The 23,473-nt window shown below is 36.2% G+C and overlaps 1 protein-coding gene across 4 annotated transcripts in view; it reads left to right on the forward strand.

The window, feature by feature from the left end:
- Nucleotides 1–23,473, forward strand: part of CEP63 (centrosomal protein 63) — a 52,841-nt gene that overhangs the window by 15,348 nt on the left and 14,020 nt on the right. For all 4 annotated transcript variants that reach the window (XM_027845218.1, XM_027845215.1, XM_027845217.1 and 1 more), the window contains exons 4-9: nt 6,685–6,780; nt 7,232–7,354; nt 10,025–10,138; nt 19,360–19,593; nt 20,678–20,820; nt 22,760–22,897. In XM_027845218.1, coding sequence (XP_027701019.1) covers nt 6,685–6,780; nt 7,232–7,354; nt 10,025–10,138; nt 19,360–19,593; nt 20,678–20,820; nt 22,760–22,897 — 848 coding nt within the window. The remainder of the gene's footprint in view (nt 1–6,684; nt 6,781–7,231; nt 7,355–10,024; nt 10,139–19,359; nt 19,594–20,677; nt 20,821–22,759; nt 22,898–23,473) is intronic.

Consider the following 23,473-nt stretch of genomic DNA (forward strand, 5'->3'; position numbering starts at 1 on the left):
TTGTGTTTCTGTATTGCAACTAAATACTAAAGTAATTAAGGGCAGCTAGGTGGCACAGTGGATAGAGCACTGGGCTTGGAATCAGGAAGATTCATCTTCATGAGTTCAAACTCAACCTCAGACACTTACTAGTTGTGTGATCCTGGTCAAGTCACTTAACCCTGTTTGCCACAGTTTCCTCATCTGTGCAATGAACTGGAAAAGGAAATGGCAAACCACTTCAGTATCTTTGCCAAGAAACCCCCAGATGGGGTCATGAAGAGTCCAACATGACTGAAACAACTGAACAACAATGACAACACTAAAGTAATTGTGTAAAAGCCATTATCATGCTGTTAGAGTCAAGCTTGACACCAGCACTTTTATTTCTGGTTTGATTTTGGGACAAAATTATGTACTCATAAGTAGAGGTATCAAACTCACAGCCTGCAGGCAGCAAGCTGCTCCCAAGAATAGGTAGACCCAGATCAAAATGTAATTGGGAATTGTTTAACAAAATAAATAAAAATGCAATAAAAATAGTGTTAATTTGTGATAGTCTAAGTAAATATGCAGCTGGCAGGGATCCCTTTCTATTTGAGTTTGATACCACTGTTCTTAAGTCATTCAACAGTTAACAAAAAGGAGGTTTACTTTGCCCCAATGCAGCAGTGACATGCAACAACGTTGCAGTGGCAGTTATCTTCAGCTTTGATTTATGTGGTGGCATCTCATCATGTCATCAGGACAGGGTATAGTATCTCTTCTGGTCTTATATCCACCAAATCTGAGAGGCCTGAACACCCCATGGTTAGAACTTTTTATGCTTTTAGGTGACCAGGAAGCAAGATCAGGGAAGCCGATGCCGATCACCAGCTCTTAGCCCAGTGCTTAGTGCTTTAATTCTGTTATACAACAGATGAAACATGTATGAATGGTTTAAAAAAATTTTTTTGTCTTCTTTCCTTATGCTTCCACTGCCCCCTTATTTTTATTCAACCCTCCCAATTGCACTCAAGGCTACTACTACCCGCCCTTCCCCGCCCCCATCGTTCCAGCACCCCCAAAGGGTGGTATCGCCCACTGTGGAAACTGTTATCTAAATGTTATTATGACTTAATTGATTTAAGGCATTGGTCTCCAAACTAGAGATATCTATTTCATCCCTAATAGTAAGGACTTAATGAATTCTACATTCATTGAATGGTTTTCCTACAAGATGTAAAATGGCTTACTGCTGGAGAAGTATATTTTATAAAGATCTTTGCATTCCATAGGCTGGTCCTCTAGAACCATTTCCTCCAGAAGCTTTTCTTTCAGTCATTCCTTTTTTTTTTTTTTTTTGGCCTCTTAAAGCCTGGGTCTTCCTATCCTGCTCAGGTTGGAAGTGCAGTGACTACTCATAGGCCTGATCCCATTATTGATTGGCATGAGAGCTTTGCGTGCCGGACTGATTCTCACTTCTTCTTAGGCAAACCGTGGCCTCCCACTCCTTGGAGCTCACCGTACTGATGCCAGATTTAATGTGGACACTTGATCTGTGTGGCCCACTGTAGCTCAGAACTCCCAAGCTTAAGCTCAGCCTTCCACATAGGAAGGGAATGCACCACCATGCCTGGCCCCTTCTTTCTCCTTAATTTCAAATCTTTTCTTATCTACAGGCTCTTCTGTTGCCTACAAACAAGCCTTGGTCATTTACCAGATGGTCCATTCATCCAACCGTATTGTCCCCTTTTTGCTTTAATAGCCCGACTTTTGGGGAAAAAATGGTACTAGTTGCCTTTCACTCCTCAACTTCTTGTAGTCTGGCTTCTATTCTCATTACCTGAATGAAGTTGCTTTCTTGAAGGTCACTAATCATCTCATTATTGCCAAACTAATGACTTTTTTTGTCCTCATCCTTCATTACCTCTCTGCATCATTTGATACTGTTGACTCCTTTTCTGCTCCCTAGGTTTCTGTGATATTGCCTTGTTGTGGTTCTCTTCCTATCTGTCAGACTATCTTTCTCAGTCACCTTTTCAGAATTTATCATGTACGTCCTGCCCCTTGTGCATGATTATACCCCAGGGTTCTGTCTTAAGCTCTCCTCTGTTCACCATCTCTATTCTTTCTTGGTGATCTCATCAGCTCTCATGGGTTTAGTTCTTATTTTTAAACAGATGATTGCCAAATTTATATATTCATCCATAATTCCTTTCTTGATCTTGAGAACCAATCATCCAACTGCTTGCTGGACTATTCCACCTATGTATTCCATTGGCATCCCAAACTCAACATAACCGAAGTTAAATCCATCTTCCCCCAAATCTACCCCTCTTGACATTTTCCTTTTTCTGTCATGGCACTATCTTCTGGTCTTCCAGATTTTCAGCCAAGGAGTCATCTTCAACTCTTCACTGTTCTTTGTCCTCTATTCAATCAATTTCCAAGTCTTGTTGATTCTGCCTCCATCAGGTCTCTCACATCCTCTTCACTCACCATAACCACCCAAGTTTAGGCATGGACAACATGATTTAGTAGAACATACTGGGCTGGGAAAACAGGAATCTGTGACCTAGTCCTTATTACTACTAGTATTTTATGGAATTCTGAACTTAAGTGAGTCTCTTGAAAGATCTGGGGTTCAATTACCTTGTCTATTAATATAAAATGAAGGTTGGATTAGATCAGTGGCTTTCAGCCTGTGTGAAACAGTTATTTTTCAGGTCCTTCCTCCTCTCTAAAATGCTATCAAGATTCTGGGTGGCTTTAGAAGATAGAGCCATTACTATAAAAATAGCTGATGTTTAATGCATGAAAGTTTGCAGAGCACTTTCTATGTTTTGTCATTTGAGACTCATGACCTTATTGAAATCTTCCATGCCTACTCTGGCCTCTAGAAAGAGGTCTTTTACTTGGCTTTGTTGGGAAGAAAAGATAAGGATAAGGAGAAGGGCATTTGAAGCAGAGGCAGTTGTATGAGCAAAGGCTTGAAATCAGTGCACCAGGGATTTATTAAGCACCTCCTATTTTTAAAGCATAGTGGCAATGCAATGTTTGGTGTCGATCTGTGTTGCTGGAGGAAGTTAATCTCAGTGAGACTTCCCCACAGGACATCACAGAGTCTTGATTTTTTAGGGTATGTGTACGATACCATGATAAACCCTACCATTAAGGAGGTTACTTTCTATTGGGGAAATTACTTGAATACAGATAAATACAATGCAAAGTATATCATGATGTGAAGAGATCCAGACAAATGACTTTAAGAAACTTTGAATAGGAGGTCATAGTAAATATTTATTGAGTGTCTGTTATATGCCTGGGACTCAGTTCACAAAGAAAGGTAAAAGACAGACCCTGCTCTTAAGGAATTCACAGTCTAATGGAGAAATTACCATGCAAATAAGTGTGAACAAGCAGGCTGTATACAGGATTAATTGGAAATAATCAACAGAGGGAAGGTATAAAGATTAAATGGAATCAGGAAAGGCTTCTTACAGAAAAGTGGGAGAAATTTTAGTTGGAACTTGAAGGAAGCTGGAAAGAAGGTGGGATGAGGAGAGAGAGCATTCTAGGCATGGGTGACAACATATGAAAATGCCTGGAGTCAAGAGATGTGGTCTTGTTGGAGGAACAGCCAGGAGGCCATTGAAACTGGGGGGATGGGGAGGAAGAAGATGTGTAAGGTAGAAGAAGACTGGGCTTTGAACTCCAAACAGAGGATTTAGTATTTGATCCTGGAGCTGATAGGGAGCCACTGGAATTTGAGTGTGTATGGGGGTGGGTTGGGGTAAAAAGGTCAGACCTGTATTTTAGGAGGTGAAGCAATGAATTACAGACTTACATCTCTGTTTGCATTTCAAAGTTTCTACTGAAACTACTATATCAAGAATACTTAGAAGTCTTTTTTTTTCCCCATTAAAGATGTGTTTTTTTCCCCTGGATTAAAGTCAGTTTTGTTGAGTTAAGTTATTCTTGGTTGTAAGCCTTTTTAGCCTTTTGGGATATTGCATTTCAAATCCTCTTCTCCTTTATGATGGTAGCTGACAAGCTTTCTGTCGTCTGGACTCTGGAACCTTGGTACTTCAGCTCATTTTTTTTTTCCTGGTTGCTTACGGTATTTTTTTTTTTTTCTTTGACCTGGAAGGTCTTGATTTTGGCTATGATACTGTTACTGGGAGTTTAAATTTTAGGGTTTCTTTCAAGTGAGGTTACTGATGGATTATTTCTCTTTTTCATTTGGCCCTCTGATCCTAATAGATCTGGGCAGTTTTTATTCATCATGTCTTCACATATGATTTCTAGGCTTTTTTTTTATTTTTTTGTCATGATTCTTAGATTTTTTCTTTAGGACCTATTTTCAGTTGTTTTTGATAGGAGATACCACTGGTAGCGTCAAATTGAAGTGGAAATGGGTCCCTACCAGCTGCATATTGACTTAGAAAACCTCAAACTATCATTATCTTTGTGTTATTATATTTTTATTTGTTTTGTCAAATATTTCTCAGTTATATTTTAATCTGGTTTTAACTGTACTTGGGAGTATTAGGGGATTTTGTTTATGCAAACTTTTTAAATCTTATGTAATCAAAATTATCTATTTTATCTTCTGTGATCTTCTCTTTCCCGTCTTTGGTCAGGAATTTTTCTCCTATGCATACATTGGAGAGGCAATTTCTTCTCTGCTCCTCTGATGTGTTTATGAAATCACCCTTTATGTCTAAGTCATTACCCAATTGGAGCTTATGTTGATATGTGATTTGAGATGTTGGTTTACTCCTAGTTTCTGCCAAACTGCTTTCTAGTCTTCCCATTAGTTTTTGTCAAATAGTGATTTCTTACCCCAGTATCTGGGATCTTTGGTTTTTGTCAAATACTTGGTTACTATGCTCATTTGCTTTTGTCTGATTTACTGTGTTCTCTTGACTAACCTCTCTTTTTTAAACCAGTACCAAATCTTTTTTTTGATATTACTGATTTGTAGTATAGTTTGAAATCTAGGCCTCTTTTCTTCCCACTTTTTTTTTCCATTATTTCCCTTGAGATTCTTGACTTTTTATTCCTCTAAATTAACTATTTTCTTGTTTGTTTGTTTTTTTGTAGCTTAAAATGTAATCCTTTGGTAGTTTGATTGGTATGACACTGAATAAGTAAATTTATTTAGATAGTATTACATTTTTATTATAACCTAAGTAGCATTGCGTTTTTATTATAATGTCTTGGCCTACCCATGAGCAATGAATATTTCTCTAGTTATTTAGATCTTCTTTTCTCTACCTCTTTATTCCCATGGACCACCACTCTTTTAAGTATAACTGACTTTAGGGATGTGAATATAACATTTAATAACTTTTAATGTTCCTGATATCTAGTAATAGGGTGGGAGATTGAGGAGGAGCATATTTGCATATATGAATACATTATTTTTATAACATTTCACATAACCTAATTTTCTAGATAGAAGGTTGTATGTTTTAAACCAATGATTATAATAATCACTTGATGGAACTATTTCTAAAGTGCTTTGTAGCATTACATGTTATCTTAAACAGAATTTGCCAAGCACAATTAAACTATTTCCCATCATTATGAACATCACTTATTATATTCTATTGCATGATTCAGTGCCTTCAAGGCCTGTTGAGACATCTGAAGTGGTTTGCTCCTGTGGAAGAGAAAAAAATTCAATACTTGCATTTTGGGTGTAGCTTGCCAAAAAATAAATCTATTAATCAAATCATTGTAATTCTAGTCTCTGATTAGAAAGAGAGGAAATCCATCCTGCCTTTAATTCTCTATTATATAAACCATTGTCAAGTTATAATATAGGATATTCCCAAAGACAAAATTCTATAATGAAATAAAATAAAATAAAATATAGTTACAAAACTAAAGTCAAATTTCAGTTCATGGATTTGATTCACTAAATTGTTGGTACACCCTGGAATCTTTTCCTTAGTAATTCAGTCTGGTCAAGGATAGAGATAATGAATGAACTATTTCTAGAATAAACTATTTCTGTTCTAAGTACAATTATGACCTAAATCCATTTTCAGGTAATTTAGAGAGTTTCTTCTTAAACTTCCTCCTGGAAAGTGGTTAGGCCTTTGGTCAGAATGATGTAAAAAAGAACATCAGTACAGGACATTGTTTTGGAATTCAGAATTAAACACTGATAAAGTTTCTCATTCAGGTGGAACCAAATGCTTCAATGTATTGTCCTAACTTTGTTTTGTAATATATAGCCTGAAGAGGGAAGATGGAGTGGGTAGGTTCAAATGTGCTGGGGTTTTGTTTTTGTTTTTTTGTGGTTTAACAGTCTTCCTTCCTTTCTTACTTCTTTCTTTCCTTCCTTCTCTTTTTCTTTCTTTCTCTCTTTTTCTTCTCTCTTATTGTTAGGCTATCTATTGCCTCTTGTTATCACTTCCTCCTAATTTACTTTATTGTAGTAAATCACATATGCGTGGGGACCACCCTAGAAGTAAAATTCTTGGACTTTGTGATTGTTTTGCTGTGGACACCAACTCTATCTACTTTTAGGTTCATGGCTCTGATCTTAATTATTAATGGTATTGGAAGTTTATTTTTTTGATAAGTGGGGTGTTATATAGATATATGAGTTGTTGTATATGTAGGCTCTTTCCTTTGTTATGTAGCTCTGTAGTTTTTGTTTTTGTTTTTGTTTTTTAATATTAAAACCCCACCCATCTCTTTCTTTAGGTTGGGATGTTGCATCAGCAGATGGAAGAGCTCGATAAAACCAAGCAAGAAATGGCCATCGAATACAAACAGGAATTGAAGAAACTTCAGGAAGAGGTGAATAAATATTCATTAATTTGGATTTATTTATTTATTATTTAATGGATTTATTTATTTATTATTTACTTGTGGGAACTTTTTAAAGTAATCTAGAAGGTAGGGCTAAAAACCTTTATCCTTCACCTCCCTTTACTCAGTTGTTCGGTACATCCTAAAGGACAGAAAATAAACTTTAATTTTCTTGGCAGGTTTCTTGGGTCTTAACAGAAATATTAAGTTCTTTTTTTTGATGCCTTGTATTCCTTTATTTAATTGAAACAAACTTTGCATTTATGACATACGGTCTACACTTCTTTAATGGTAGTATTAACTATTTGAACTTCTTTTGATATAATTACCTGTGTATGCTGGCATATTTAATATATTCTGCTAGTACCACTTTTAAATTCTTAGACCTGGTTTAAATGATTAGGCATTTAATAAGCAATGAAATTGACTGTCTTCACAGCTAACCAGACTAAAGAAAGGCTATGAAAAGCTTCAGAAAAAGCAGATAAGAGAATCCAGAGGTGGCACCAAAAGTCACAGGGAAGACCCATCTGAAATGGAGAGGTTAAATGGAAAAATAGAGGTATGATGATTTTGTACATAGTGATTGTTAATCTTCATACAGGATAATAATTTGGGAAGAAGTGATATTTCCTAAAACTGAGTTCTCATCATCAGTTCTATTTACAGGTAAGAAAATTTAGAGTGAGCAAGTTACTTTGTACCTTTTATCACCATATGGTCACTCTGGGGTCAGGAGGTAACTGTACCAATTGGTTAGGATGCAGTCATAATTATATAAGTATATATATGTACTATAAAGTATTATATTTGTCTATTAAAGCTTCTTTTGTGGAAGAGGAGCTATTTTCACATTTCCTTTATTTTGTTTTTAAAAAGTTCAATTTTAGAAAAATATTTTTTGAACATCGATCTCATAACCATTAAGATGGCCAAATAATTGCTTTTAAACAGCTTCAAAAAATTTACCTAAAGCCCTGAGATCTTTTTAGAGGTGGAATTGCCTGTGGGGGGGAGAACATGGTGGTGATGAGATTGGAGTTTTTCATTTACTAGTCACTTAGACTATTGCAATAGCCTCCTTACCAGACTTCTAAAATCTACTCTCTCCTTCCTCTGATCCATCCAGTCATTGCACTGCTGACAGATCAATCTTCCTTATATATTCATATGAACGTATCACTCCATTGCTCAAAACTTCAGTAATTCAGGTACCTTAGGTTGGAATTCAAAGCCTTTGGCAATCTAGCACTACCTGACCTTCCAAAGCTTATTTCCCAGTAATCCTGGATTCACACTCCCTCCTCAGTCATTAATTATTCCTCCCAGCCAGTTGTCCTCAGAACCATAAATCCTCCCTGTCTTATGTACCTATATACTAATTTGTATTATAGCTGTGCATGTGGCATGTCTCCCTCACCCCCACTAGATTTTTAAAGTCTAAGAAGGTGGAGACCATATCCTTTGTTTAATCTTTTTACATCCCCAACACCTAGAATTGTGCTTTGTACATAGAAAATAGATAGTTATGAAAATGTAAAATGGGAAGAAAAGAATTAAAGAATTAATATGAATATATGGTGAGGGAGACATAATAGTAGTAGCATTTATTTGATGCTTTAGAAATACTCTCTCATTTTATCTTTATAACAACCCTGAGAGGTAGGTGCCATTATTATCCCTGTTTTACAAAAGAGGAGACTGGTACAGACAGAGATTGGGTTGTTCCATAAAACATGGTAAGTAAAGGTCACAGAGTCTCACAGTTTCCCTTTTAATTTCATTTAGTCAACTGTCATATGGACTTCAGGTGGATCTCTGGTTTCCGAGGCTTTTCCTCTGTGATGCCAGTTCTTACTCAGACAAGCAAGAGGAAGAACTTCTTACAGAGGCACCAGACTGGGATTCTTCTTTCTCTTATGCAGTTTATCACTGCTCTGAGAATGAGAAAACCTGGGTTCTGGCCCCCATTTGACTGCTGTTTGGCTTGGCAGCAGTGCAGTGTAAGGGGGAAGAGGAACAGACTGATTTGGTCATAGAGGACCTGAGTTTGAGCCCTGGCTCTGACCTTGGGCCTGGCCGTGCCATTTTGTCTCCTAAATCTCTTTCCTTATCCCTAAAGTGGAAATAACAGTAATTATACAAGGATTTTTGTGAGGATCAAATGGCAGGTTTTGGAAAGCACTTTATAAATGAGGAAAATGTTATGTAATTGTAAGCTACTGTATTATTATTACTTTTAAGTAACTTGAACCATTCTTTGTAAAATGAGGAAGTTGGACTCAGTGATCTTCTAAGTGATCTTCAGTGTAAAATTTTATGAATTTAAAATTTTGAGGCTCAAAAATATTCTTTCACTATTTTGCCAATGGAGGATTACTTTGGGTCACCCAGCTCTCTGTGACTGTACTAACTGGCAAGAACATGAAAGACAGAGGAACATGTCTTATAGCATTGTTAAGATTTGTACTCATTTGGAACTGTCTGCTCCTTGGTGACTCCCTTCTTCCTTCTTCATCTTTATTATGGGTACTTAAAAATTCTCCTAGCTATAGCAGCTTCTGGAATACTAAGAATGCTAAGGAACTCATCACTAGTACCTGGAATTTTTGCTCTTTACCTTTCTAACATCTATAAACTTATAATGTAGAGACATAGAGTAGATGAGACTTGCAAACTCAGGGTACCTTGGAGAAAGTTACGGCTGTTAGGTGAATTTACTTGGTGCTTCAAATTGCTCCCATAACCATAACCACCAGAGGCTGGCTGCCTTCATGGTATTTTAGTTACTGTTGAATTCTCATTTTCCATGTATTGTTTAATATTTGAGTCATAAATAACTGATAACTGGTTCAAAAGAGAATTAGTAAATTTTATCTTGACAACTTTTCCTTGAAAACTAGAAAATTATGACAATTAACCCTTAGGTGGCAGCAAATTTATAAAACTAGACATGAGTCAAATAGCATTCAGCATCCCTACATCATATGCTTCAGCAGTAAATAGAGTGTTAAATTTGAGAAGACAGAAATCCAGAGGCACAGTATATGAGGAGATGAGAATTACTGTATAACTACATCGGATGACTGAATAATGGCATCCCTGCTGTGGAAAAAGGTCCACCTCTGTCAAGGGATGGGGGTGGGGGGTAATAATTAGAGTAAGAGTAAACTTGGAAGTAGTGACAAGAGGCAATGCATTTACAAGTCAACTGTCCTGGTTGCCTTTGCAGGAGTTCCGCCAGAAATCACTAGAATGGGAGAAGCAGAGAATGATTTATCAGCAACAGGTGGCATCTCTGGAGGCACAAAGGAAAGCTTTGGCTGAACAGTCAGAGATTATTCAGGTAGGGTTAAAACATTTAAAAAGTGATGTAACATTTGGGTCATTTTCATTTAATTGGTACATAACTACATGCCAAAGTAGATTCTGCTTTTCCACTTTGGACGGTTATATTTATGTAGTGGCTACAGGAGCGTCAGCCTTTCTCCATTTTTTATCTCTTATCCCATAGACTTTGCTTATTACTAGCTTGAGTTACTAGAATGGGAAAAATAGAAAATAGGATGAATCAACTTTTTCTATGACTTTATTCCTTCTTTATCACAAGTAAGTAATTAGGTTTTGTACAGTGTCACATTTGGAAGTGGAGAAATCCTAGTAGTATAGATTCCTTCTCTCTTTTCCAGCATTTTAATGTACATTATAATACTGAAACAGAAACCAGGCAAATCAGTTTTAACTGGTTGTAATCTACATCAGTGATTGTATCTAAAAGATGTTATGGACTTTTTTTATGGAGGGCTGCTCAAAATAAGTGTGAAAAGCAGTGTTTTAAGGTAGTGCTTTTCAGCTGTTTTCATTCTGTAGCATGCTTGAAATGCAAACATCTTTGAAGACTGATACATTTTCTAGGGATAGCAGAGACAGGTCCAATTGAGCCAAGCTATGGTGGGGTAACTCCATTTACTGGGAGTAATGAAGACATTCCTCTGAACCAAATGACTGAAGCTACCTTCCTTTGTCTGGAACTCCATAGCTTAGTAGACATTCTTTTCCCTTTCATGGGATGGTAGAACTCTAGTGGAGGTCAGTTTTTACTGTCATTTCTTCATCATTCATCAGTAGATTATTTATATTATTGATTGGAAATTGCACTTAAGTACTTTGTTGATATAAATGAAACCTTTGTTTACTATAGCCCCTAGTGGGGAGGAGAAGAGAAAGACTTATAAACAAAACCTCCACATGAAAAGGTTTGATTTGTACTACTTAGGCCTAGTCTAATTAATTATTTTCCTACAAAAAGTGATTTCATATTACAAAACTAGAAGAATCTTTGTTTCGTGTCTTTTTTAAATCTTTCAAAAATTAGTAAATATCTGAACCTAATTGAACCTTTTTGCAATTTAGTGATGCTTCTGAGTCATCATTGTAAAGTCAATTCACATTGGATAATATTGTAAATGTTGCAGCTATACAAAATTGGACTGAGTGGATGCCAAATCCTTTAAAAAATTGTTGTTGTTGTTAAAAAAAAAATTCCAGAATATTAGCTTTTGGAGGGGTTATTTCTCTGCTGCTCCCAAAAATGTAATGTAGGAAAAAAAATTCTGATTTAGGGCTACAATTGCATTACCTTTATACAGGGTTCTGGTATATTGTTAATTTCAAAAATTTCAAAGATACTTGTTCTTATCTTCTACTATATATTCTTTTATCTCTACTTCCTCAGAAAGGTATGGGTTTTTTATTTTAATTTTTATATTCTGAACTTAACAAACACCAAATAAAGTGAGCATTTCCATATACATAGAACAGAAAAAGAGGATTGTGCAACTATAAGTCTCTTATTATGAACAGCTCGCTTCTCATTTTAAGTATATAATAAAGTCAACACAGAACTTTTAAAATTGTCTTATTTGTTTGTGATTCCTTCTTATCTTCCTTCAGTTCTCTTCTCTGCATTAAAAATGCTTTAATTTCCTTCTTTCCTTCCTTCCCTCCTGCATTCCTATCTCTCATCCTCCTCCTCCTTCCAGATTCTCCTTCTAAAAGGAAAAATAAAAGAAAACCTGTGTAACAAATATGCATAGTCAAGCAAATCAAATTCCTACATTGGCCATGTGCAAAAATGTACATCTCCTTTTACATTTGGGGTCCTCTCTTTTAGGAGATAGGTAGCGTGGTTCATCATTGGTCCTTTGAAATTACAGTTGGTCATTACATTGATCAGAATTCTTAACTCTTTCGAAGTTGTATGTCTTTATGGTATTGTTATTGCATAAATTATTCTTCGGTTTCATTGCTCAATTCTCTGTGTTAGTTCATACAAGTCTTCTCAGATTTCTCCAAAAAAAATCCCCTTGTCATTTGTACAGTAACATTCTGTTACATTGATATACCATAATTTGTTCAACCATTTCCCAACTAATGGGTACTCCTTTAGATTTCAGTTATTTGCCATTTCAAAAATAGCTGCTATATTCTTTTTGTTTTTCCAAATAATTTTTTTTTCGATTGCTGGGTCAAAGAACATGTACAATTTATTAAATTTGGGGGTATAACACCAAATTGCTTTCCAAAATGCCTGGAATAATTCCCAGCTACACCAACAGTCCATTAATGTGCCTGTTTTCCTGCAGCTTTTCCCACATTTGTCATTTTCTTTTTTTGTGAGTTTTGCTAATCTGGTGAATGAGGTGTAATCTCAGAGTTTTTAAAATATCCATTTAACTAGCCATAAGTGATTTGGAATTTTTTTTTCCACTTTATGGTTGATAGGTTGGATTTTTTTGGAAAACTGCTTGTTCATTTACAAATTGGGAAATGGCTCTTGTTCATTTAAATTTGAATCGGTTTCTGCTAAGTCTTGGAAAGGAGACCTTTATCAGAAAAACTTTCTACAAAGATTGTTTTCCTCCAGTGAACTGTTACCCTTCTAATTTTAACTGCATTGGTTTGGTTTGTGCAAAAACTTTTTAAAACCTTGTGTGATCAAAATTGAATATTTTATTTTCTCCAGTCTTCTCTATCCCTTACTTTGGTGGTCATGAACTCTTCCCTTGTCTGTAGTTTTGAAAAGCATATTCTTCCATACCTTATTTTTTTTTTTTTTGGTGTGTGTGTGATGGGATCTTTTATGTCTAAGTCATGTATCTATTTGGAGCTTATCTTAGTATATGGTGTGAGATCTTGCTTTATATCTGATTTCTGCCAGACTGTTAACATTTTTTCCCAGAAGTTTTTGTTGAGTAATGACTCCTTATTCCAGTAGTTGGAGTCTTTGGATTTGTCATGTTACTAGGTTCATTTGCTTTTAGCTATTGTGTATCTAGTATGTTTCACTGACCTCTGTTTTTTAAACCTGTACCAAATCATTTTAATAATTACTGCTTTGTAGTATAGTTTGAGATCTGGTACTGCTAGGCCTCTCTCCTTACCACATTTTTCATTATTTTCTTTGAGATTCTTGGCCAGAAAGGTCTATTTTAAGGTCCCCAACCTCACACTGAAGAATGTGATTGTTTCATTCATTTCAGTAAGGCAAACAGAGCACTACAGAGCACTATACACAGCACTATAGAGAACCAAAGTATCTGAGATTTAAAACTGTCATTTTAAGGATAGGGAATTGAGTAACAGGGAATGATTACGTGTGATATATGTTCTCTACTCAACTAATCAACTGTAACTGGGCCCAGTGGATCTTCTTATATATCCTTCTTTGGGCAGACATTAGGAAGAGTATCATGTGCTCGTAATAGGCTATTTGAAAAGTGAGTAAAGGGATATGTCCAGACATAGACATACATGGTTGGAGAATAAGGGGCAGATTCTTTATGTATGAAGGGCATTTGCCTTCAGTTGTCCAGCCAAATGCTCCAGTATAGAGAGTTGGACCACTGTCTATTAATAAATACTGGGTAATTAGTTGTAGCCTTTTATGTTCCCTATCTCTCAGGAAATTGGGTATTTGCAGGGAATGTGGGAAAAGGAGCCTTGTTTTTACTTATATTCAAATATCTCACTTTCTGAGCTAAATATAAATGTACGAATAACTTTTAACACACTGTTTTTCTGATTAATATGGTTAATTGAGAAGTGTGTGTGTATTTTATAAGTGAATATTTTCCTGAATTGATGAGAATTGATCCACAAGTATTTATTAAGCAGTTACTACGTCAGACATTTTACCTGTGTCTAAGATAAAACAAACTCCATTCAAATTGGTGACAATTCCAAAATACAGGTTCAGTTTGAATCAGTAAACTAAATGGTAGTAGGGAGAGAATAAGAAGGATGCAAATACTATACATTGAAATATTTGGGGAAAATTTAAGAAATATTTTAAAAACCAAGATCATTGCCACAAAACACAAAATCTTTACCTCCTAAAATTAGAACATTAAAGAGTTTAGAACATTTCTTTTGAAATACTTAGCTGACAAGCCATTTTTAACCATTCAGGAACAAATTCTAAATTCATCGCTAATTGTGTGCATTTTAAAAGCATCTTACTCAAATCACAACCTTCTTTTAAGATTTGGAAATGAATCAAGCAGTAGTTTTGACTTAAAAATTTTTTTTTAATTTTGTTAGTATTAATGTAATAGCGTTAATTGAAGTGACTACAATATTGGTAGTAGCTCATATTGACTCTTATCAGAACAGACACTGGCAGATTCTTGCTGAGAATTTTACTGTTAATGGGTTCCTGAAGCTATTGCTGAGTAGAAACTCCTGCAAAGAGGTAGTTTGTACTGATGGAATTGGAGCTGACACTGATGGAGACTTTGTGAAGAGTTGATGCTGGCAAGGGCCATTGATTTATACTGGGAATCTCTTAAGGCAAGTCCTTGTTGCTTGTGTCATGGTGCCCTTGATGACCTAGCTTTCACATTTTTGTGCATTTGGGACCACACAAAATAAAGAATACAAAAAATGCCTCACGTCTTGTATTCTCCCTCTTACCTCCTTTGCTGCTTTTAGCTCCTCAACCTTCAACTTTTGTCTCTTTTTCTCCCATCTTGTGTTTTACTTTTCTGCTTTCCTCTTCCTTTAAGTCACTGTCTCTTCTGATTGTTATACTGCTATAAAGGTGTTCTTTTAATCGATCCCCTTCTGAAGCCAATATCATACAGGCTGGCCAGACAACAGATAACATTTCTGATTTCTAGTTTAAAAAAAAAGTCTATTGGTGGTAAATGTTTAACTTTTAAAGTGAACTGAACATTTTATGTGTCATTCTCATTTTTAAATGTGCTAATGAAAGATAATAGAATTAAGCATTTCTGTTAAATCAGTGTGTTAGTAACTTAATCTTAAGAATATATGCCATCTGGAATAACTGTCAGAATTTAACAAAATGAAACTTATTAAGGATGAACATAAAATCCTGAATTTAGGTAGAAAAGAGAACTATTCAGATACATCAGATACATAATAGGAGAGACATGACTAGATAAAGAATCATGTCAAGATAATAACTGACTGTAAGTTAAATGTGAGTCAGCAGTACAGAGTAGGTACCATAAAAGTCATAAAGGACGCTAATAGATGAATGGTATCCAGAAATGAAGGGAGAAATTATTTCGTTGGACTTTTCTATTCAGACCCTAGCTAGACTTAGGTGTTTATTCTGGGCACAATATTTAGTAGAACATTACTTAACTAACTGGTGAGTAGCCAGGTGGGTGAGGCATCTTAAAACTATGTCATATGAAGATTATTTGAAGGGGCAGTTAGGTAGTTAGCCAGGAAAAGAAAAAAACTTGGTAAGACATAATAGCCATCTTCCAATACTTGAAGGTCTGTCATGTGGAAGCACATTTAGATTTATTTTGTCTGGCTGCTGCAGGCAGATCTAGGATCATGTGAAGTGTCATTTCTATTGGAAAGGATGGAAGTTAGAACATCAAGAAAATCGATTAGGGCAACATGCAGTATCCAAGAACAGAAGTTATATTGAGGAATCATCAGGATAAACCAAGAGTCAAAGCAGCAAGAATATAAAGCAAATAAGTAGAGACCATACTGATACATGAATGACAGTTTCACATACTAACTTGAATGTTAAATTCATCCTTTTATGCAGAATTTGTGGGTGCCTGATCTGTTCCTTAGAGCAAAAATGCTATCAAATATTTGGGCCTTTAGAAACAGTCCTAACCCACAAAGAACTTGTAATTCAATAAAATCTTCAGGAGCTAAAGCCTATATTGCTGAGTAATTTAGTCAATATAATCCAAATAAATAGTGTGAGTTTGTATAGATTTGGTTTAAATGCTTCTACAGTAGTATGTGACCTATTTAACATGAATTTACAAAGGATGTTATTTCTTCACTGTGATGAAATTCTATTGTTGGAGCTCCTTCCATTTTGAAATTCATCTGTTATATAATACATAAGTCCTAAGAAGTTGCCTGGAGAATGTAGAAGTCACATAATTTCCTCAGGGTCACATAGTGAGGGGTCAGCAGTAAGATTTGTATCGAGGTCTTCCAGACTTAAGTGCAACACTCTCCTTTGCTTTGCTGTATTTACATGATGTGATTTCTTGTATAGGTACTAAATTCAGGGCAGTTGTACATGGAAAACACCATCTTGATAGGCTATATTTAGCTCAGTCTCTCATATGTGTCACCGCAAAAGCCCTTACTACTGTGCAAGTGCGTTTGGTAAAAAACTATTATGTGTTTGACTTGAATTTTGTGTTTGAATGTGTTTGAATTGAAACAGTATCTCATGGCAGATTTGAATATATTCATATACACGTACACGTATTCCTTCTCAGAATGTTTTCAAATGCATAACATACAATACAGCAGTTATCAAAATGTTTTTTTAAAAGTTCATGGACTCCAGGTTAAGAGCCCCTGCACTGTGCATTAGAACTCTGTGCCATGTGCTAAGGATCTTTTTTTTCCCACTTAATAGTCTTTCATTTTTTCCCACTTACATGTAAAGATAATTTTCAACATTCATTTTTTTTTAAAAATTTGAGTTCCAGATTTTTCTCCCTCCCTTCCCACTCCCCCCCAAGACAGCAAACAATGTGATATAGGTTATACTTGTACAATCATGTTAAACATATTTCCACATTGGTCATGTTGTGAAAGAAGAATCAGAACAAAAGGGAAAACCAGGAGAAGGAAAAAACAAAAGTGAATATAGTATGCTTCAATCTGCATTCAGACTCCATAGTTCTTTCTCTGGATACGGATAGCATTTTCTGTCATGAGTCTTTTGGAATTGTCTTAAATCCTTGTATCACTGAGAAGAGCTAATTATCATAATTGATCATCGCACAATGTTGCTATTACTATGTATAACATTCTCCTGGTTCTGTTCACTTCATTCATCGTCAGTCCATATAAGTCTTTACAGGTTTTTCTGAAGTCTGCCTGCTCATCATTACATTCATACACCACAACTTGTTTAGCTGTTCCCCAACTGATGGGCATCCTCTCAATTTCCAATGCTTTGCCATCACAGAAAGAGCTACTATAAAGATTGTTGCACATATGGGTCCTTTTCCCATTTGTATGATCTCTAGGATATAGACCTAGAAGTAGTGTTGCTGGGTCAAAGGATATGCACAGTTTTATAGCCCTTTGGGCATAGTAGGAATTTTTTTTTTTAAGAAGGCAAAAGTGAAAGGCTTTTCTCTCACAGAATTTACATTCTAGTGGGTGAGATGTGAGTGTGTATGTATGTGTGTATGTATGTGTACATACAGTTTATCATTGTATATCAGCATATACAAAACCTATGCATAACAGATACAGGAGGGGAAGACATTAACTCTTAGGGGTAGGAGAGCAGGAAAGGCCTTATGGAGAAGGTGGTGCCTGAGCTGAGTGAATGACACCAAGGATTTCAAGAGGTGGGAGGAGAGTAAGAAGGAAAGTATTTCAGACATGGGAAATGGGTAGTGCAAAGACATGGAAATGGGAAGTGAAATGTATGTGAAGAACAGTAAGTAAGCCAGTTTGACTGAACTGGAAAATGTGTGGAGGGGAGAAAGATGTAAGAATGCTGGAAAGATAGGATTGAGTGTGATTATGAAGATCTTTAAAGGCAAAATGGTGTTTATATTTGATTCTAGAGGGAACAGAGAGCCACTGGAGTTTATTGAATGGGGCCAGGTAACATGGTTAAATCTGCACGTTAGGAAAGTAACTGGTAGCTGTGTGAAGAATGGATTGGAGATTTGAGGTAGTGAGATCAATTAGGAGACCTTCGCAATAATCCAAAGAAGAAATACCCTGAATTAGAGAAGGGGTCATATATGGAAATGATAAGGAGAGAGAAGTGACGAGATTTGATAACTGATTGTCTCTCACTTTGGGTGAAGAGAGAGTGAAGAGTCAAGGACAATACTGAGTTTATGTACCTTGGTGGCCGAGAGGATGATGGTGCCCTTGATAGTAATAGAGAAATTCAGAAGAGGGCTGTGTTTGGGATGGAAAAAGAATGAGTCCTATTTGGACATGTTGAATTTGAGGTGGCTATGGGATATCCAGTTTGAAATATCTAAGGGCAGCTAGGTGGCGCAGTAGATAGAGCACCAGCCCTGGAGTCAGGAGGACCCGAGTTCAAATGTGGCCTCAGACACTTACTATATGTGTGACCCTGGGCAAGTCATTTAACCCCATTGCCTAGCAACAACAACAACAACAACAAAATGAAATATCTAGAAGGCAGTTGATGATGCCAGACTGGATCTTGGGAGAAAGATGAGGGCTCCTACAGATCTAGGAATCATCTGCATAGTGATGATAATTGAACCCATGGGAGCGGATGAAGTCACCAAGTGAGAGAGTGGAGAGAGAAAAGAGAAGAGGGCTCAGGACAAAGAATTGGGGTATACCCATAGTTAGTAGGCATGACATGAATAATGAACCAACAAAGAAAATTTAGAAGGAATAATCGTGTAGTTAGGAGAGCCAAGAAAATTATATTCCAGAAACCCAAAGAGGAGTGAGTATCCAAGAGGAAAGGGTTGTCAGCAGTGTCAAATTCTGGAGAGATGTTGAAAAGAATGAGGATTAAGAAAAAGCCATGAGATTTAGCATAGTGCCTGGCACATAGAAGGTGCTTTAAAAAGTTTTTTTGAACTGAATTGGCAATTAAGAGATCTTTGGTAAATTGGAGAGCAGTTTGAATTGAATGGGGTTTATAAATGAGCAGATTTAGAAGATAGAAAAGAGGCAGTGGAAGCTGTGAGCATAGATAGCTTTTTCCAGGAGTTTGGTTGAGGAAATGTAGAGAACAAAGAGGATAGTAGCCGGGAAGTAAAATCTAGTGAGGGTTGATCAATAGGGGAAATTTGGGCATATTTATAGGCAACCGGAAAGGAACCAGTAGATAGAGATTAAAGAGTAGAGAACAAGAGGTGATAATAGTTGGGACAATCTGCTGGAGAAGAGGGAAGGGATGGAACCAGAGGGGTTGGCCTTAGCAAGAAGGGCCACCTCTTTGTCAGAGAGTGGGCTAGCTTCATATTAGAATTTTGGTTTTGACTATTTCACTTTTACTCATCAATAGTCCCATGTTTCTAGGCTCAGCTCACCAATCGGAAACAGAAGCTGGAATCTGTGGAGATTTCCAGCCAGTCTGAAATTCAGCATTTAACCAGTAAGCTAGAAAGGGCCAATGATACCATATGCGCCAATGAATTGGAAATAGAGCGTCTCAACATGAGGGTAAATGATTTGGTTGGAAGCAACATGACTCTACTGAAGGAACAGCAACGACTTGAAGAAGAACTGAGGCACACTGAAAAACTATTAAAGGTCTGTGTAATTACTGCAGTTGGACAATAACTTAACTTTGTTTTCAGTAAATAGGGAAAAAGAAGTCATACTTTAGTTCTTAAAACTCTTCTTTGTCTTCCCCTACCCTGTTGTTGATAAAGTGACTGAATCCATGCCTGCTGCATGGGTGTGTAGCTCGGGATATACTGGATCCTGCTTGAATTGGCTCATAAGAACTGATTGTTAAATTTTAAGTCTGATCATTTACACCTCGGAAATTGGCAAACCCTACAAATCGTTACTTGAGTTATTGTTTTGATTGTCCAGACTTAAGAAAGTGATGATGAAAATGTTAATAATGTATATTAAAATATGTCATATATGCATTTTTCCCCAGGAAAGATAATAAATATTTAATTAAACACCACTGCATGTAGTTTTATTTTTTCTATCTTTTTTGATGAGTTATAAAACTGTCTAAACCTATTACTTGGGACAGTGTAAATAATATCAGTTTTTAAATGTTTTTTGAGGGTTTTTCAACATTGCTGTCACTTCTCAGTAACTCTACCATTTTCCCTTATCTGCTCCCACAACAGAACCTTCCTTTGTAATAAATCTTAAGTAAAACAAATTATCGTATTAGCTATGTCTAGCAACGTATGCCTTGTCCTACACCTATAATCTACCATCTCTCTGACATGTGGCAAGAGGCATGCTTCATTGTCTTTCCTCTGAAGTCACAGTTGATCACTGTTTTGATCAGAGTTCTGAAGTTTTTGAGTGTAATTTTCCTTTATGTTGTTGTGGTCATAATGTAAATTATTCTTTTAATTCTGCTTACCTTATTCTGAATGAATTCATATAAGTCTTTCCAAGTTTATAAGTATTCATTATTTCCTATGCCATTACTATATGTCAGTTTGTTCAGACATTCTCCAGGTGATGGACACCCACTTTTCTTCCAGTTTCTTTGCTACTACAAAAGTGCCATTATGAATATTTTGATATACGTATGGGACCTTTCCCTTTGTTTTTGACTTGCCCAGCAATGTCACTGGGTCAAAGAATATGTCCAGTTAGGTGACTTTTCTGGTATAATTAATAACTATTCTTTCTGTAGGTTCTACAAGGAGAAAAAAGGGAGTTGGAGGTGACTGTTCAGTCTCAAGAGGATTTCATCAATGGTTCAATAATTCAGAAGGAGAAATTACAGAATAAACTTACAAATGTAGCTAAAAATTTACATTCTACAGACTTTATCAGGTACATTTTATTATCTCAGTGATTCAGTATTTGTCAGTGGTAGGCTGTTATTTATAGCACCTGAGAGTCATCCTTAATAGGTGAGTTAGTGTGTTGTAGGTGATCACTGGAGGGCATCTGGGAGATAGGGACAAATGAAACCCAGCATAGGTAAAAGGATTAGGATTAGAGACACCAGGAAATATGTTCTTCTTCTCCTGAGCCAAGGAACAAGTATAGTTTGGCTTCTGTTTTATGGAAGCTAAATAACAGTGTTAGCTGCACAATCAATATTGCAGAGTGGTATAGTGGAAAGAGCACTGGACTGGAAGGCAAGAGAGCTGAATTGAAGTCTTGGCTTTGACACTGGCTAGCTGAAGAGTCTTGTACAAGTCATTTAACTTTCCTGAGCCTCAGTTTTGGTTGTCTATAAAATGGGGCTATCTCACTCTCAGGGTTATTGTGAAGAAAATGCTTTGCCAATTTTGAAGTCCCATTTAAATGTGAGTTATTAATAAAAACTAATCAAGGAATAAAACTAAAACAAGGAATGGAGTGGGGGAAGTACTTAACAGCATTTTGCTTCAGCTAGGTGTGAGTTGACTTTGCTCTTGAAGCAGAAGCAGGAAGTAGCTGAAAATGGCTGCCTGTGATTGGAAGAGCCTTTCATTTGGGAAGTTAAATCTCCCATATAAGACCATCTCTGTAGCTGGAATGTGGCCTAACCTTGATTGGCTATTAGTGAAAATTAACAATGGGCTCTGAGATACAGTGGCTAGTGAGAAATTAGTCCCTGTGCTTGATCTTTGGGATCATATGCTACCTCGTACATGAACTGTAATGTAACTAATGGAGTAGAAATATAAAAGAGTTTGAGGTGGTCTGAACTATTAATTTTTCCTCCTCTTTGCTCAGTATAGGAGATAACCATGGGAATGAGAAATAGAAATTAGCATCTAATTATGCAGAGCAGGGAATGATGGAAGAAGCACTGTGGCAAGTAGTTATAGTATAGACAGTAGGCTATGAGATTAATAAGTAATGGTGTTTGAAACAGTGAACTAGACCTCCAGTTTTTTGAGGGGCAGATCAATAAAAGATGATGAATTTGATAGTCAAACCTGGTTCCCAGCAAGAAGAGGCTTCTGTGCTCATTGTTTGTCCATCTGGTCCTTGCGGTTACCTTTAGTTTGTTACAGAATGGCCAAAAGATCACGCGTGGTCTGAAGCAAACCGAGATAATTCCTACTTTATAAGTACCTCAATGTGTAGGTAAAATTTTACGTATTCATTTTTATTCTGAAAACTAGTCCTGGTACATATTGCTAGAAAGTTATTAGATGCTTCTAATGGGATTACTCTTTTTCTTCACTTAAATGCAGTTTTTAAAAAGTGATTTTCCTGGTAGAGAACTCTGTTCTTTTACAACTCATTTGGGGATAGAAGGATTTTTGGAGAAAAAGAAAATAGGTGTTAATTAAAGAGGATGTCCTCACTCAATTTATTTGTTTGTTTTTAATCTCTTAAAAAACATTAAACCTAGTCACTAAGGAAAGGTGAGTAAACTATTAACTTTTTGAAATTTCATTTTAACCTATCAGGGTTGCAAGGAGTGCATTGTGAAAAAGAATTTACCAAATGTACATTTTAGGAATATTGGAATTGTAGAGCTGAAAGTCCAAAGTTCCAGACAGAGTTTTGACCATCAAAAAATGAATATTTGGGGGGCAGCTGGGTGGCTCAGTGGATAGAGCACCAGCCCTGGATTCAGGAGGACCTGAGTTCAAATCCGACCTCAGACACATACCATTTACTAGCTGTGTGACTCTGGGCAAGTCACTTTTAATCCCATTGCCTAACCAAAAAAAAAATAGATATAGATATATATATTTTAAATTATCCAAGTTGTGCCTTGCTTGTATGCAAAGGCCTTCTGGAATGATCCTGTGTTTTTGTATAGGTCACTGGAGGTCAGCCTTCAAGAAAACGTTTCGTCCTGTAAAGGCCAGATGGACCTAGAGAATGTTTTTTCACAGTTGGATTTTCCACAGACCAGTGAAGAACTTCTGCAGGCAGAGGTATCTCGTCTTGAAGGCAGGTAGATGAAATTATATGGAAAAATGTTTGACCGAGTTTGTCCATACTGACATTAAATATTTTAAGTCATTAGATTTTTGTAAGCTCTGCTGTGATAGTCATAGCTCAAAATAGTTAATTGTTTTAAAAACATGTAAGATCCTTTATAGAGTTAATATCATTACAGATAGAAACCAGAAACAAGAGATAATTGATTGTCAGTAGATAATAAAGAAGTGGGAGAGCCAAGTGAGCCATGTTTGTTGGTTAGGAATGAATAGAAAGGGAGCTATTGTAGATTGGGGTTTGCCCTACAATAGTTATAATTTAATCTTTGGGCAATTAAATATATTTCATATATTTAAAGAGTCAAATGTCTCTGAGTGGAGATGGTAGTCCATGATAATTTTTAATTTCTTGAAAAGCTTACATAATTTACTCTTAGAGGATTATTATCGTTAGTGTCAGGGATAGTGTGAGTATATAAGAAATCCAATAATAGGATTTCATTGTAATCAGTATTTTTAATAAATCTATCTTATACAATTTCTAATTTCCCATATAATTTCTCTATTTTTCCTTTTCCTTTTTTAGTCTT

This window comes from Vombatus ursinus, unplaced genomic scaffold (assembly GCF_900497805.2).
Source record: "Vombatus ursinus unplaced genomic scaffold, bare-nosed wombat genome assembly UNPS02014959.1, whole genome shotgun sequence".
Taxonomy (NCBI): Eukaryota; Metazoa; Chordata; class Mammalia; order Diprotodontia; family Vombatidae; genus Vombatus; species Vombatus ursinus.